At 45.7% G+C, this 17114-nt stretch overlaps 1 protein-coding gene and 1 non-coding gene across 2 annotated transcripts in view; both read left to right on the top strand.

Moving 5' to 3' along the window:
- Positions 1–17114, top strand: part of LOC119387747 (neuroplastin) — a 51989-nt gene that overhangs the window by 5693 nt on the left and 29182 nt on the right. Inside the window, exons 2-3 of the mRNA XM_037655251.2 lie at positions 9991–10287; positions 14864–15163. Coding sequence (XP_037511179.1) covers positions 9991–10287; positions 14864–15163 — 597 coding nt within the window. The remainder of the gene's footprint in view (positions 1–9990; positions 10288–14863; positions 15164–17114) is intronic.
- Trnas-gcu (transfer RNA serine (anticodon GCU)) lies at positions 15537–15609 on the top strand. The gene has a single exon. It is a non-coding gene; the product is annotated as a tRNA-Ser (tRNA).

The following is a 17114-nucleotide window of genomic DNA, read 5'->3' as shown; positions in this document are numbered from 1 at the left end:
GCTCAAAGTGCGTCTTGGACGAAGACTGCGCATGTCCATGACCGAAGCGCGCGCTGTTGTGGTTGGCCGAATCCCAGCGGCGGCGCAAGAGGATGCCGAGGTCGAGTACCGGGGTCCAACCACCGTGTCCGAGGGCTCCGAGCTCCGCGTCGAGTGCCTGCTGCCCGCACACCGGTTCGCCAGCTGGCGCAAGGACCGCGCCGGTGCGCCGCCCCTGGTTCCGGACCCGTGGAACCGGTACCGCATCGAGCACGGCTCGCGCGACCCGCGCACGGGGCGCGTCAGCTCCATCCTGACCGTGTTCGGGGCGCAGGGAAACCACACCGGCTTCTACTACTGCACCAGCTTCAGCCCGCAGTACCACAGCGTCATGGTCCTGCCACGAGGCACGCACACACCTGCATGCCCTGCAGTACCGTTCGAATGTATAGGGCTTCTAATTCACAACGCTTTTCCATTCAATATGAGCTCCTTGCCATTTGCCTGCCGTGTTCGCTACTAACATGTCCAGTATCACACCATAACTGACTTTCACAATTAAGCCGTATTCGGAGCCGCACCAACTTGAGGGCCATAGCGTTATAAAACTGAGACACGAAACCTCACTTCAGTGTCGAACTTATGCAGACGCCGGTGAATGCAAGTCGAGTACCAACGAATGCAAAAAGCTATTGTCCGAATCCCTTGTGTGTACAAAAAAAGCTTGAGCAAGGTATTCCTGAAACTCCTTATTGTTAATTACATGCGACGGACTGCCGGCGTCTGCCGGCGTCAACGGACTGCCGGCAAAGAAAGAAAGAAAGAAAGAAAGAAAGAGAAAGAAACGGGAAGCATAAGAAGTAGTTCGCAAACAAGAAGGTTACAAAGGCATGCACATAGTCGGTCTACAACACGCTAGGCTCGTCGTAATTAGTTCACACGACAGCGACCACCTCGTAGAGACTCTTCAGTGGTACACTCCTCTCCTTTCACAGAAGCACATTGAAGTACTTGTAGTGTTTCCGACGAAGTGCACACAAGCACTCGGTTTAACAAAACGAGTAATGTAGCCAATTCACTTATGCCTACTTTTTTAAAACGACAAACTTTATCGGCATTGGCCCTGTTCTTACGACCAGTTCTTGCGCTAACATTATTCATAAGGGGAAGCGACAGTTGATAGTAATATCGTGCATTGTTAGCAAATGAAGTTGGCCTTTGGCAAATGGCACATTACGAACGAAAAGCTTCGTGAATTCTGTCTGTGTGCGCTCTCGTTGCACCTTTGTTTTTCTATTGCTTTCTTGTCTCATATTTCCTATCCCTTTCCCAGTCAAAATGCCATCAACCGTTGCATGGTAGATATAGTCTGACTAACCTGTCTGTGTTCCCACTTCCATCTTTCTTTCCTCTATTTCGCTCTCTCTCTCTCTACCTTATTCATGCCCTGATGCTCTAAACTTTCTGGCCCTAAAATGCTGTGGGGTGAAACTCGAAGTAAACGGAATAAAACAAGTCGAGACCTCACACTCCCACTGACGCCAGTGCGCGTTGCATCACTTGGTTCTCGCTTTCGCTTGCTGGGTGCGACGACGCAGTTAGCACCATTAGCCCCACCTCGTAGAACTGTTTCGAACTATAGCCTGTACTATATACTCTGTTTACTATATTCCGTTGAAGTTTGAGCGGGGCTCTGCCCTCAATATATCTATACCTACTTTAGCATATTTCCCATCAGCACCAGCCATACAGCACAACATTCTGTAGTATATCTTTGTTTACAACTACCACAGCGCGCAAATACACGCCTAAGCGGTGCCTGCGTAGCTGTGCCGAATTAGCGTGCCTAATAATGGCTCTCATTTTGCTCTCATCCATGCTTTCTATTTTTCTTCACGTGAGGCTGATAGATAACGCTCACACCTTCAGCAACAACCGCTCTCTAGCAATGGCACGTTCGTAAGGTTGCTCGCAATGAGTGAGAAGGCTGAGTGACTCTCATGTAATTAATAACAGCAAAATGCTTCGAATAGTGAGATATAAAAACAACGTTAATAATCTGATGGTCACTTATGTTCTCGGGAAGTCCCAATAACATGGCCTGCGTTTTATGGAGAAAGTGGTTTTGTTTTTTGTTTTTCTTTTCTGATTTCGCCTCTTCGTATTCAAGCGAAGGCAAAGAAGTGCGAGGCACGGTGACCGTGAAGAACATTTAAAGGGAAACTGCTGGCTGCGTAAAAGTCTACGTGGTTAAGGAACGATGAATGAACCAAGACGTCGTGAAAGCGCATAAACAAGTCACGGTGTCAAGGACGTGCAACATCGAAAGCAATTACGATGGCGCAATCCGAAGAGGAGTTCATATACGCGAGGCCCGCCATTGAGACTTTGGCAGAAGCTGCATAAGTAGGTGGTATACACGACTCGCCGACCCACCCGCATTCGAAATATATTGGGGCAGCGGTGCAATTTCCTTGCAGATATATACGAGTAGACAATAAGCTGTGATTGTGTGATCAATGCCGAAGCGGAGAATCGGGGTCAGAAACAAGTTCATTAAGTTGGTAATGGAGGAGGAGGAGGAGGAGAAGAAGAAGAAAAATGGAAAGACAGGGAGGTTAGCCAGTTCTCAGACCGGCTGGCTACCCTGTGCTGGGAAAAGGGGAAGGGGGAGTGAAAGATGATAGAAAAGAGATGTTACAAAAAGAAGAAGAAAAAAAAAATCACAGCATATCCACGGGGTGAATGATGATGAGTGGGGCGAAGCTACGGAGGGAATCATCTGTAAACCGTGAAACTCTTCCGTGAAATGCGCCCAGTACATAATATAAAGAGTGTGAAACATCGTGTATATATTAAACATCAAACGTTTATTGTACTGTTGGTTTACGTGGTCCCTTCATTATCACTTGTGATCGGTGAAATGCAAGGAAGAAGTCCGCTCCCGAGCGAAAGAGCGCCAAGAGCGACCGCATTCCCCGCTCGCCCTGTGCGAATTAAAGGCAAGGCTAGAGGGAAGACAGGACGCGCGTTCCACGACGCGAGGTCGGTAGCATGCCCAACGAAAGCCAACGGAACGCGATCGTGCAAGTGCTCCGGCTTCGCATCGCCTCATGGTTCCATTTAGCGTCCCAAAACCAAATATATTGCTCAAGGTGTGCCTTGCGTTTTTCGTAGAAATAATTTCTTTATCATGTACATTAAGACGAAAAGTTGAAAGCTCACTAGAGTGTATCGCCCGCAAAGTATGTCTTTTAGTGTGATTTAACTCTCGTACGGCAGGGTCCTCGCGCCGTTGCTGGTCCACCTCGCCCGTTGACGATCGGGCGAGGTGGCTACATACAACTACTACTACTACACTTTAAGAAAAACATCTGGCGTTCTTTCGTTCTGCTTTTACAAAACATCTGGCGTCTTTCGTTGGTTTATTTCATCAATCAACGGCGTTTTGAACAAAATTTTTATTGTTTAATCACGCACAGGAGAAATCTCACCAGGCACTACCTTGGAGGTAAACAATGGCTGCTAATGGCAATGAGAGACAGAAGAAGTCGGCTTTTAGCTAACACTTACACTTCTACTTCTACTAACGTTTCCTACTGGAACATGCCAATGGCTGCTAATGGGGAATGAGAGACAGAAGAATTCGGCTTTTAGTTAACGCGCACGCTGCGAATTTTTTATTGTTCAACAACGCACAGGAGAAATCTCCCACCGGCACCACCTTGGAGGTCAAAGCGTAAGACTTGTTACGGACTACTACGACCACTACGACTACGAGGGACGAACGGGTGCCGCCTTAAGGAGCTTCGCCCCTAAAAAGAACAATAGTACGATAAACTTTGTTGGTAATGAATGCAACATATAAGAATAGGGAAGATGCTATAATACAAGGGTTCAGGGGTACCTTCCGTGAGATGTGACCATAGGCGTACATACGCGTAGAGTTGCGTAGCACTGTTTTCTTATTTGTCTGTGTACAATTGTGCGAGTTCCGCGTATTTTGCTCGTTTTCGTGACTCTATACGAGTGCGCACGCGTTCTTGTGCTTCCCTTTCTTCCTTGCTTTAACCTACGAGTCATGAACGCTGCATGTGTGCTCTTTTCTTTACACGCTGTCTTCGTGTACCTCGGCGTTTCCTTTGTTCTTTTTGTTTGCTTGTTCTGCGTGATTTTACGGGGACGGTGCCGCATGAAGGCGCCATGCTGTCCCATAAATTTGTCATGAAAATATTTATTCAAATCACAAGTTAAAATATTCATTCGTTCCTTTGCTCTTTCCCTCTTTGTTAGTTTTTTTTTTCTTTATTGCTATTTTACGCTCAGCTAAACGTACCTTATGTGTTTGCTGTAAGGTACACGCCCTCTGTAGAAGAGAGAACGCACTATAATCAGTGGATCATAGTTAAATTGTATGACTTATTGCGCTCAGGAAATGAGCCTGTGTACTCGGAAACCACTGTCCCCGAAATTTATTTAACAGTGGTACCCCCCCCCCCCCTTTTTTATCAATGAAGTACTACCCGTCAATCTATAACACAAACAAACAAATAAAAAAGATTCCACTTTTTCACAGATTTTTCATTTATCGGGATTTCGAATCTATTTCGCCAATTGCTACTTGCGAGCAGATTCATCTCGATAGATGTATAGGAGAGATTAGGATAAAAGAGCCACGGAAGAAAGGCATCCGCCACAGTTCTCCACTTCTAAAACCGAGTAAAACAACATTTGGAAAATTTACATATCAGCGGGAAGAAAAGGCAGCAATGATCGACAAGTTCACATGTCAGACAGAGCAAAAGCAGAACAGCACAGTGACTGCGTTGATTGCAGCGTTGAACAAGCACGCAAAGTAAACAAGTAAGCAGATAAAAGCACAAGGGGAGAAAAAAATGGACACCGTATGTCCTTGCGACTTTTTGCGTGTTTCTTGACATCTTCTCAGCGCTGTAGACTATACGAAAGTATGCTGAAACTAGATCGGCATTGACGTACTGTGGACCAGCGTATCGACTGTCCGTACAATATCAAAATAAGTCTGCTGGAACCACCTCGGCCTGCTTTCTGAGTGCGTGTTCTTCGTGCCTTAATTATTTTGTCCTGTGTCGAGTTCGCGCTGCAACCAAGTGATCTTGTGATCTACCACCAAGCCCACTTTGCAACTATGGTTGCTTTCTATGTACGCACGGGAGCATGAGTGGAATTGAGATTGAATTAAGACAATATTTACGTCACAACAGCTGACAGCCCGCACTAGCAAATATATAGCCACCTTTGAATGAATGTATGAATGAACGTTTGCTTGAACAGAAAATCAGATACAACAAATGCTGTAAAACGTGCCTGGATCGTAGCCGTAGGTTTGTATCTGATCCACGAAAAAAAAAAGTGTGCTAAACATTGTGATCCACTGACAAATAGAGATATCTTAAAACACATTTACAGCTTTTGCCCACACTTTAGGGGTGGGCGAATAGTGAAGTTTGGAACCGAATCGAATACGAATCGAATAGTTATGACACCGAATCGAATACGAATACAAACCGAATAATGTTCGAATAGTTTTCGAATAGTAAGACAACCATTTTTAAAACAGCCTTAGACTGGCGAGGTAACAGTTTTCGAAACAGCCCAAGTATCCCAACACATTTTATTGGAAAGGAATATTCACAGTCTTTAACAAAGGCGCATTACGATTACTCTTAACCGACTGTGACTGACTGTGCGTGTGCTGTGTGATGTGTTTTATCTCTCTCTCTTTCCTCTCCATCTTTGAATCTCCCCCACCCTGTTCCCATTTGTAGGGTAGCAAACCGGTTTTGCTAAACGGGTTAACCTCCCTGCCTTTCCTTCTCTATTATTTCTCCTCCTCTTTTAACCGACAAAAAATACCACATATATTTAAACTGAGCAAACTTGTGCAGAGCAGCAACAAGAGCCTTCGAAATATGTTGTACCTGCAGGCTGAAATGTGAAAGTGACTACAGTATCCAAGGCGGTACTTTTAAAACAGTTTTTAATGAAACTTACATAAACAGATTTTTTTCAGATGGTGGAATGAAACTGATCTCGTCGACACTGGACTTTAAGCACAAACTACCAAGCGATTACATTCATGAGTTAACTCTCGCTGTTCCAACGTCTTGTTCCTTCAGATCGCCGGCGATTATTCGAATTGATGAAACTGTCGCCTCGGCGACACTGGACTTTTAATAAAAGCAAGAACGTCTCCAGATGCGCGCATGTTTTTCGTCAGAAATCGGACGTCGTATCCCGTCTTAGATCTAAATGTGGTTGGAAGAGGCCAAACAAGGCATGGTCTTATGCAAACAAGAAACAAAAAAAAAAAACGAGCGTAAACGACAAGACTCCTCTCACGTCCGTCGAGACGACACACGCACCATTCATGCTGAGAAATGCTAGTATGAGGTTCCAGGTGGCTACGTTCATATATATCTACGCACGTGTTCGCATAAGCGTTCTTGTTGAGGTGCACTGCATGACGTGGACTCTTTGGCGTTTTTGAGACGTCCCTGGAAGTTCTCAATATACGGTTTGCGTGCCTCTTGTTGAGCGCACGCAAGTGCGAGGCATGGCCGCTTACGACATTTCTTGACGCATACGTATTCTCAACGCGGTCTGGCAGTTGCCGGAGCCAACTGGATGGATCCGAATTATATGTCGTGGCGCTTCTTAGCACTGCCGGTACGTAGAACAACAACAAAATGTCTAAGGCGTAGGCTATTAACCTTTATCTCCTCCCTCTCTCTTTCTCTCTCTCCTCTCGCTCGCTCGCTCGCTCGCTTGAATTGTATCTAGAATAGCGTGAAACACTTGACATTTACATCAGTGAGGCACGCACAGAACACGCAGGAAAGCAAGGAATGCGGATACCAAATCTATAGCTGCTTCGTTACAAATGCACTTTTCTTTTTCCTTATCTTCAGCAGTTGCTCCTCGTCTCCCATCCATTTTTCTTGTTTATTATATACAATTCTTGGAAACATTTCGGCGCGCACACAAAAGACGAAAACGAAAGGCGAGTAGACAAACGGGCGCGAACTCACACTGTTGCGAGTTCGCGCCCGTTTGTCTACTCGCCTTTCGTTTTCGTCTTTTGTGTGCGCGCCGAAATGTTTCCAAGAATGTCCTCAAACCAACTCGCCCAGCTCTCCATACTGTTATATACAATTGTTTTATCTAGCGACAGCATCTCCGCAAATAAACGGGCTGACGCTCTGAGACTGCAAGGTTCTGCTTACAAACAGAATTGCTTAATGTGTTTTTTAGACCTTTAATTTCACGCCAACTGGTTCAAACTAACGAGATACAGAGTTTTGTAGGCTTTTAAGATATTGACGAGATCCGTCGTTCATCAAAGCTATATAGCGAAAAGAAGTAAGTCGAGGTTCTATTTCTTTGCAGTGATCTGCTGCATCAACTCACTCAGCTTGTTGCAAGCCCTGTTCAGGAATTGGTCCAGGGCTGAACCACACTTTTCAGCGCGCGCATATCGAATCTGTTCACGTTCGTTTAATTGGCGCTATAATGAAGACAGATATGTAGGTGTAACTATGTAAGCGAGACAAGTTGCAAGTGGGTGCTTGCTAATAATTTCTTCGTGCGACACATCATTAGGGGTCACTGGGCGGTGCTTAGGGCAGTAAGAACCGAGTCGTCTTATTTTTCGTCGTCTATATATAGGCTGGTCACTACGTTCAAAACGCACCGACATGAACTGCTATATCGATGAGGATCTTGCGCTACCAAGAAGAACCGAGTGGCGTAGCGAATTGTAGTCGCAACTCCGACCGTTACCGATCCTACAGTCGGGTACAACTTTAGAAGACAGCGGCAATTCCTCCTCAAAGGCGGATGCGCATAAGCATGCACCAATGGGCACGCACACCGGACTGACGTCATGAGCCGTACTGCCGGTGACCCCGCCTTTGGAGAACATTGCCGAGTGCATGAGCGGGATTATTTCTTTGGTCGCGGAGGCGATCGGCTGCCGCGCTTCGGCCGTCTTGGCTTCTCTCCGGACTGCTTAAGTTGTATCCGGCTATAGTGAAGTACATAAAGTAAGCGGCACAACAAAAAGCGTTGTCGAAACTCGAATGAAAGCTCCGGCCTACAGGACTCCTTTTGCTGGATTACCGAATATAAATATACATAGTGTAGATATAAGAAATTAATCTTTCGAAACCGGCAGACCGAGTCACACTACCACGAAGAGAGACTTGACTGGCTTTGCCGCATGTAACGACGGGTGGATCGTAAATGCGGGGAGACACGGCCGGGTACGTTGACCCGACAGGCGTAAATGTCTGCCCGGTGAGAATGAGGAAAAACTGGTTGCTCGAACACGGGAAAAGAAAACAAAAAACACCGTAAAAAAACTTCGTGACGTGTACGCGTGCGTCCGAATGGGCTGGAGATGTAAGTGACTGGGTCGCTTGTCACAGATTTAACGTCAGCGTTAACCTGATACCACGCCATCAGACGTGTACACTGTAAAAGCAGTGTCAAGCGCTTGAAACCCGTATTTTCTTGCGGGCTGTTTTTTCCCGTAACCTATACGTCACATAGCAGGACCAGCTATATATCAAATCAACTTTACTATACTTCAATAAGTGCTTATACTATAATATATTATAACGGCACATTTCATGTATTTCTTAAATATTGCGGCGTAAAACGCAAAGCGTGGACACTGCAGAACTGAAAAATTACAAGTCTTTGTTATAGTTAGACATTCTCTTGTGGAAGATAACCGATTTCCTTTAGGATACTAGAATTATTATCCATCGTTTATATGTAGGCTGGCGACTATGTAATAAATGTTATCGATAAGGGTCTTCCGCTACAAAGCCTTTGACTGTCGTAAAAATACCTGTCACTTTTCAATCATGCCGCCATTCGTTTGGTGGCATTAGTTGGGTGGTATTAGACACACAGAACGGCTGGAAATGAGACTTTTATAATCTGGAGAAAACAATACTCAGGTGATACGATTTGCTCAAATGTTGCAAGATTCGGCTTATCGCTCGTTCCTAATAATATAGTTGTTGCAGCAGGCGCATTACGTAAAACTAATTCATGCTATTTTAGAGACGTAGCTACACGAGCAAAGCCTGGGCATGTTTCTGAAAATGTGCTAATAACATATTAAGTGGAAAGTTAGGCTGGTTTATGTCCGATTAATTAGGGGTCGAGTGCTGCCATTCCAAGGGGATCGCGCAAAAGTTTCAATATTGCTGAGCTACGCAATTTTCGCTTTTGCAGCTGTTTTCTAGCACACGCATTTTCTAGCCCTTCAGCCTCACAGAATATAGCAACATAAGTAACTTAACTGCACACATTTTTTTTTTGTTTTTAAGTATGGCATCACATTCGAGCCTGTATTGGTTCCCTTTTATTAGCCTGTTGGCAGGTCTCCTGTTCTGATCATAGTTGTCTTTAATTACCCAAGCTGAAGGACTGGCAAACGAACTATTTGGCTTGCACTTTTTGAAGCGTACCGAGAAGAAAACGATGGGTGATCCATACCGTCTGTTCTTCGTCCTTCGTCTGCCTCGGTGGTACAGTGGTGACGGTGCTCAGCTGCTGACGCGAAGTTCGCGGGTTCGATCCCAGCCGCGGCGGTCTCATTTCAATGGAGGCGATATTGTAGAGACCCGTGTACTGTGCGAGTTCAGTGCACGTTGAGGAACACCAGATGGTCGAAATTTCCGGAGCCCTCCACTACAGCGTGTTTCGTAACCATATCGTGGTTTTGGTACGTGAAACCCCAGATATTATGATTATTGTTCTTCGTCCTTCGCTATTACGGCGCGCTTCTGACCCCATGCCCGTTATAGACGAACAATAAACCACTCGTATGTAATTGCTTCCGAACCCTGCACAGGATCCCTCATTTACCGTGTACCTATTAACTAAGTGCACGCTTCAACGTCCAAAGTGTCAGTCGCACGTTCTTGACATCCCTTGTTCAACGTGTCCATCCAGGTTACTTCCAGGACAGCACGGGACGCGTGGGTGCCGGGGCCTGCTACCGGCTGGAGGAAGGCAAGCGCCTGGTCCTGGACTGCGACGGTCTCTCGAAGCGCTCGGACCGATTCCCGTTCGCATGGATGAAGAACAACCGACGCTTCCTGCCTTCGAGCAGCGGAGACGTGAGGCTAGAGCAGACGCGCCTCATCATCGAGAAGGCACGCCGGGAGGACGCCGGTGTGTACATGTGCTCGGACATGATGTCCACCGGATACGGACAGTCCACCACGGGCCGAGTGCTACATGTGGCCAGTGAGTGCTTAGCGTTTAATTAGTAGCTTAGGATAGATAGATAGATAGATAGATAGATAGATAGATAGATAGATAGATAGATAGATAGATAGATAGATAGATAGATAGATAGATAGATAGATAGATAGATAGATAGATAGATAGATAGATAGATAGATAGATAGATAGATAGATAGATAGATAGATAGATAGATATGACAATTCACTAACGTGACTGCTCTGTTGTACATTGCCACAAACTAAAAATGTTCCCACCACTCTGACTGCTGTGTGCTGCGGAAGACGTAAACGAAAAGGAGAAGCAGAAAGAGAATTCTAAACCTTTGCACGAAGTATAAACCTTTTAACACAGTGCAGTGATAGTCGCTTCAGAAAGTTCATCGGTGTTCTGCTGGCGTTCTGAATATTCGTGAATCACGCGACAATAGAATGCCGAAAACGCTCCGTCTATATACAAACGACTTGTCGTTCAAGTGGCTTCGACTAAACAAAGATAGCAACTCTCTGACCTTCTATGCAAGAAGAAAGAGCAAGTTTTAAGTTTTATGTCACCTTAAACTATTTGAATAAGATTGAATGAGAGTTCCAGAATGCGACCGGCAAGGTGTGTACATTAAGCTGGTTAGTAACGTTTGCTGTCGGGCTGGTTGATGCACAGCTATAGGAATGGTTTTCGGGTGCGAAATGATATACGTACGAGAGAATGTGTGCCTGTCCGTGTTTTTAGGGGCGAAGCTCCTAAAGCCGTGGGTCTGTACATGCATTTCTTTCGTGGTACGTGACCGCCTAGTTCTATGAAGTGCACTTGCGAGCAACCCACTACGCTGTAAATCATCATAATTTTAGGGGCGAAGTGCACTTGCGAGGAACCCACTACGCTATAAATCATCATAATTTTAAGTGCACTTGCGAGGAACCCACTACGCTCTACTTCCTAAAGCCGTGGGTCTGTACATGCATGTCTTTCGTGGTACGTGACCGCCTAGTTCTATGAAGTGCACTTGCGAGTCTTACGAGTTGCGAGTTCTACGAAGTGAACTTGCGAGTCTTACGTCTTTCTTAATGATGTAATGGGCGAACTTACACGGGAGAGTTGCGGCTTTACCGATGATCTCCCCTCTCGAGCTTCGCCCCACTCATCATCATTCATTCCGTGAATATGGCGTGATTTTTGTTCTCTTGTCCGTGTTTTGTTTTGCGCCTAAAGACCATTCTTACATTAGGTTGCCTTGGGAGGTGAGATCCCTGTTGGCAGCTGAAGTATACAAAGAGCCCTGCAAACGGTTAATGTTCCGCACATTCCCATTGTTGCAAAGTGATACGACTGACATACCAGCAAGCGAAGTTGACCTTACATGACAATTCTTATGGCAGCGAGATCGATTCATGCCGATTCGCAGCGACGAGCAAATAGCACACGCTGATTTATACACATTATTCAGTGCTCTCTATATACTCTTGTCACCCGCCACGGTGGTCTAATGGTTAGGGCGCTCGACTGCTGACCCGCAGGTCGCGAGATCGAATCCCGGCCGCGACGGTCGCATTTTCGATGGAGGCGAACATGCTCGAGGCCTGTGTACTTAGATTTAGGTGCACGTTAAAGAACCCCAGGCGGTCGAAATTTCCGGATCCCTCCACTACGGCGTCTCCCGTAATCATATCGTGGTTTTGGGACGTTAAACCCCATCGATTATTGCTATTATTATCTCTACTGCTGTCTTGTTGGTGCAGTAAATGACGTACTATGATGCTAATGTAGCTTGCAGAGAAATAGGATGTCATGGCACCATCGACAGGTTGATGGTGAGCTCGTCAATGTTCGGACCAACGGAAATTCAAATCTAAACTTATGGGCATGCATGCGCGCCCCGTGAGAATCCATAATGCATAACACTATCATGATGCTACCTTTTCAGGAAGAAAAATAAGGCTTTGGGGAGATCCTGTATATTCAATAACTAAATACTAACCGTTTAATTGTCATTGAGAGCAATAACCTCTTAGTAAGTAAACGTAGTAAAATGCAGGTTAGTGCAATTCGCTACCTGGTTAGTAAGTGAATGGCACTAAGTGGAATGGCTAGTCCGTTACTGAGTTGTTAGGGGCCGCACTAGCGACTTAGTAGCCGTGCTAGAGCTAGTGAGATATCATTACCCAACTAGAGGTTTTTGCCTATTTTGTTTTTATGTGCGAGTGCATTGCCATATCAAGTTGATTATATTACAAAAGCACACGTAAGATCAAATAAAAAACGAAATGGCGTAGCATTGTCCTCTTTACTAATTAATAACCACTAATTAGGCCAAGTAATCAACATGGTATGTACACATCACAGCAACGTACCTGAATGCATGAATGGGCCACAAGCGAGAACACACTCACGCACACACCGAATATCAACACTTCTATGCGTACCCAATATCTGCCCTAACCGCACCCTGAAGGCTATTTATGCTCCTACTTTGGGATAGCACACCGTGTGCCGTTTAATAGCCATAGAATTTAGAAGGATAATCGAAATTTGCTACCCATTATCTTGTGCCCTACTATGTGAATATATTGCACCATCACGCAGCACGAAACTGTTATTCCAGCGTGATCCAGAAAATTAAACATTGCCTGAATTTTGCATAAAACACTCACAGTTACGGCATAATACACTACGGCATCAAAGAAGCATCTGGCAAGCCCGGCGGTTTTGTAATTACCTAGTTAAAACACAAAGTCTCCCTGGTTAGTAACGGCAAAATGGACTATAGCTTTACTAGCTACTGGCTACTAGTAAAGGTATGTCGCGAAGGTAGTAAAATACGCCCGAAACTAGTAAATACAGGCGCTTGCTAACTGTTTAATAGCATTTTTTTTAAGTGTGCATATAAGGAATCGTATGCGATATGCCAGAAGGACGCGTGCTTGTGTGTATGCTTTCGTGCTCGCCTTCGTTCGTTTAAAGAAACGGTGTCTCTGAGATTAAGTCCTATGGACGGCCGTGGAAAGCGCTAGTACAAATTAAATGGCCGTTGGCGCGCAGTGACTGTTTTCTTGTTCTTGATAATGCACGAATAGCAGATGACGCTGCCTTCCTGTCTTCAGAATTGAGAAACCGTGTTATCTTTAATACCGGCATCTAATAAATGAAGGCCTGTGGAAAGGGCCGCGAGGCTGGCATGGTGCCCTAGACACGCCTATGTAATCTGAAGTTATGCGTAATTTAACGCGTCTAAATGGCTCCCAGAAGCATATTAACGATATTGGAATTACAAGTGATTCTTCGCTGAAATGAGCTATGAGAGCAAAACGAATGCACGTTAGAACAGGCAGGGGGCATTTATCTACGCTTAATGAAAACTATTTCCAATAGAAAAACAGTTACTGTGCATAGAAGCAGACATGGTGTGTAAACACACCGCTTTAGTCGTACAGAAGGCGTCAAAATTTTATAGGGCACTGGCGAGATCTGGATGCGAAAGAGTTCGGCATTTCCTGAGTCTACCGGGAATATGTCAGCCTGGATTTCATATTTTCTGGGCGTGCACTATACAACTGATCCAGTCCTAAAATAGTTCGATATATTGGGTAATATGATGTATCCAAACTCGCCGCAGAGAGTGCGTCCTCAAGGCCTAGGCTATGCAACTCCTCGCAATCGAGGGCTCGATGGCGCTGGCAGAGGACGTTTCGAGACCCACCAGCGTAGTTTAGCGTCTTCGGCATGGAGAATAATTCGCGTTATCTGGGTTTGTTATATTCATATTCGACTGCATAGTCTACGTACACGACCATCCTGATGTCATAGTACAAAATTTAAGACTTTTTTTTTTGTTCACTTATTCTCTCCTAGCCATGATCGGCGAGGTCTTGCGTCCCAAGGCTCGACGTGCGCAGAGCTTTGAGAAACCCTTTATGGAGAGTGAGTGCTCCGCCGTTAAAGAAGATCAATGACTCTCTATCCAGAGGTCGAGGGCAGACGTTGACGTACTCACTGCGTAGTAATGTAATTTTATTTCGTCCCGCATGATTGAACGTCACTTGCACTTATATGCTTTGTGTTTCTGCGAATCCTTGTTAAATATCCACGTGTTCGTTATAAGAATACAACAAACTTAGCATAGTTCACTGCCCTCTTTAGAAATTCTCAGTATTATTTAATTACTACGAGCTTAGTTACCTGATAAACAATAATTAACAAACTATTAAAGTATTAATCAAAACGCGAAATCTTCAGTGAAAGAGTTTTGTATAGGGAGATAGATAAAAATATTCCACTAACTTATTTCTGTGATGATAGCTGCTGTTTTCTGGGCTGCAAAGAAGTGCGGGTGTAAAAAAAAAGTTCAGGTTTAAAACAGAACTGCGCTGCAACTTTAACCTCGGGGATAAAAAAGGAAGTAGCAAGTGTCTAGGTACCTGCTGTAAACGAACTTTTATGGTGCCCTCAAACATGCATTGTGCCTAGATAGATGCTGCAGATAGACCAGAAGGACTGGTCAAATACAGGTCAAATATACGTCTGAGAAACGAGTCAAACGTGGCGCATCAACACCCAAGCGTGTGCCCTTCGTGTCCTGTGCAGCCCCCATTGACCTGGTACCTTTGAGCCCTCGGCTGGTGGTGCGTGACGGCAGCACCATGCGACTGCGCTGCAACGCGTCGGCCGTGCCGCGTCCCGAGGTGTCGTGGTGGAAGGACGGTGAGCCGCTGCTGGGAGGCGGCCGCGTGCGGCTCATGCACGGCCTGCCGCCGGACAACCTGCCGCTTGCGCAGCTCGAAATCAGCTTCATGGGACCCGAGGACGAGGCGGAGTACTCCTGCAAGGCCTCGCACCCGGCCTGCGAACTCAGCACCACCACCTCCACCAGGGTGTTCGTCAGGAGTGAGTGAATGGCATCCCTCTATACACACGTTTCCAAAGAAGGCTCCCTGTTTGTCGCCATAATCCCCTCCGGGCTTTGGGTAATATGCGTGAACCCATAAAATGCTCTGCTGAGTCAGTGACGTCAGCCTTTGCACTCCCCTGCCGCAGTCCAGAAAGCAGGTGCTCCCATTCCCTGGCATGGGCTGCTCCCCTCCCCCCACCCCACCCCGTGTCTAGGGGCTGCCACCCCTAGTCATATAAGAGGAGGGGGGGGGGGGCAAAGTCTTCCCCGTACTCTGACTTAATAGAGAGGGGAGGCGCTGCGACAAAACCTCGCCCCCCCCTCCCCTGAAGGGGAACCCTGAGCACGCCTACGGTCTCGCCTTCTCCCGCCGCGGTGGTCTAGTGGTTATGGCGTTCGACTGCTGACCCGAAGGTCACGGGATCGAATCCCGGCCGCGGCGGCTGCATTTTCGATGGAGGCGAAACTGTTTGAGGTCCGTGTACTTAGATTTAGGTGCACGTTAAAGAACCCCAGCTGGTCGAAATTTCCGGAGCCCTCCACTCCACTACGGGTTTTGGGACATTAAACCCCAGATATCATCATCGTCTCGCCTTCTTGCTATCGTATTGATGACTCGGGGGAAAACGTCATTGTTATGCCATGAGCCCACATGAGACAAACGTAAGGTGAGCAGCAGTGTCGAGTGTGAGCGAGCGAGCGAGCGAGCGAGTTAGTTAGTTAGTTAGTTAGTTAGTTAGTTAGTTGGCACGTTTGTCATGGTTCATTCAATTTCCCATGTATTTGCCCATGTTGGTGTTGGTTTGTGATGTGCAAGTTGTTTCGCGCCACGTCACAAGTTTGTTAGGACATCGAGCTTCACCTCTGCTCCTTGAAGAAAACCAATATTTGTCCTGGTGAGGAAACACTTTTGCTGACGTCACGCGCTACGTATGTGCAAGCACGCCATCCATGGTTACCTCGGCAAGAACACATTTCCAGAACGTTGACTCGGATTCTGCGAATTGACTGCCTTCATTTTTTTTACCGCATACATTTTCGTGAACTCTATCGTATGCTGATGGTTATTTTGAGTATAAACGACACTACGGCGACTTTATCAATTCTGAACTCACTTACTACAACAGAAGCGCCTATACACTGGAGACAACCACATTATTTTTTTATTGAAATAGAAAATAAATGAAAGAGTTGTTATTACCATTGCTTGGTGACGGTTACCCCTTTCCACATAGTTGTTAGGATAAAAATAAGAAAGAAAATATATATATATATATATATATATATATATATATATATATATATATATATATATATATATATATATATATATATATATATATATATATATATATACAGTCCTATAAGTTCAAGAACTCAGTAGTCATCGCAAATATTACTGTCTTCAAAAAAACGCTGGAGCACTTTCATTGCTTTGCGGTTTATCCTAGTCGGCCATGGGCCTAGTATTTTCGCTAACGAAAACGTTCGCTCCGAGTCCAGCGTGTGAAGTTCCTGTTCGAGTCGCTGTCTATGTGTGTCATGCTTGGGACAGCCGAGCAATAGATGATGCACATCCTCGTCGTCGTGGCCGCACGAACATGTTGACGATGATGCACGATGAATCCGAAATAAGAAGTGCTTGGTGTAAGCGGTTCCGAGTCTTAGGCGATGAATGAGTGTGTTGATACGTCTTGGGAGCTGGGGCCTAATTGGCACTCAAGGTTAGGGTCAACAGCGTACAAGATCGATTCCTTTGTGCTGTCTGGTAACCAGGTGGACAAACATAATTCACGTTTTGTTCTTCGTAAAATTCGGTTTATGTCGCATTGGGATACAAGAATGAGGCGGGTTTGTGTGTAATGATGAGCGGCTTTCGTCAACTCATCTGCCATTTCATTTCCCTTGATTCCGCAGTGACTGGGAACCCACTGAAATGCCACGTGA

The sequence above is a fragment of the Rhipicephalus sanguineus genome, chromosome 3, assembly GCF_013339695.2.
Source record: "Rhipicephalus sanguineus isolate Rsan-2018 chromosome 3, BIME_Rsan_1.4, whole genome shotgun sequence".
NCBI lineage: Eukaryota > Metazoa > Arthropoda > Arachnida > Ixodida > Ixodidae > Rhipicephalus > Rhipicephalus sanguineus.
The sequence above is the reverse complement of the archived record's forward strand: the minus strand, read 5'-3'. Positions and strand labels throughout refer to the sequence as shown.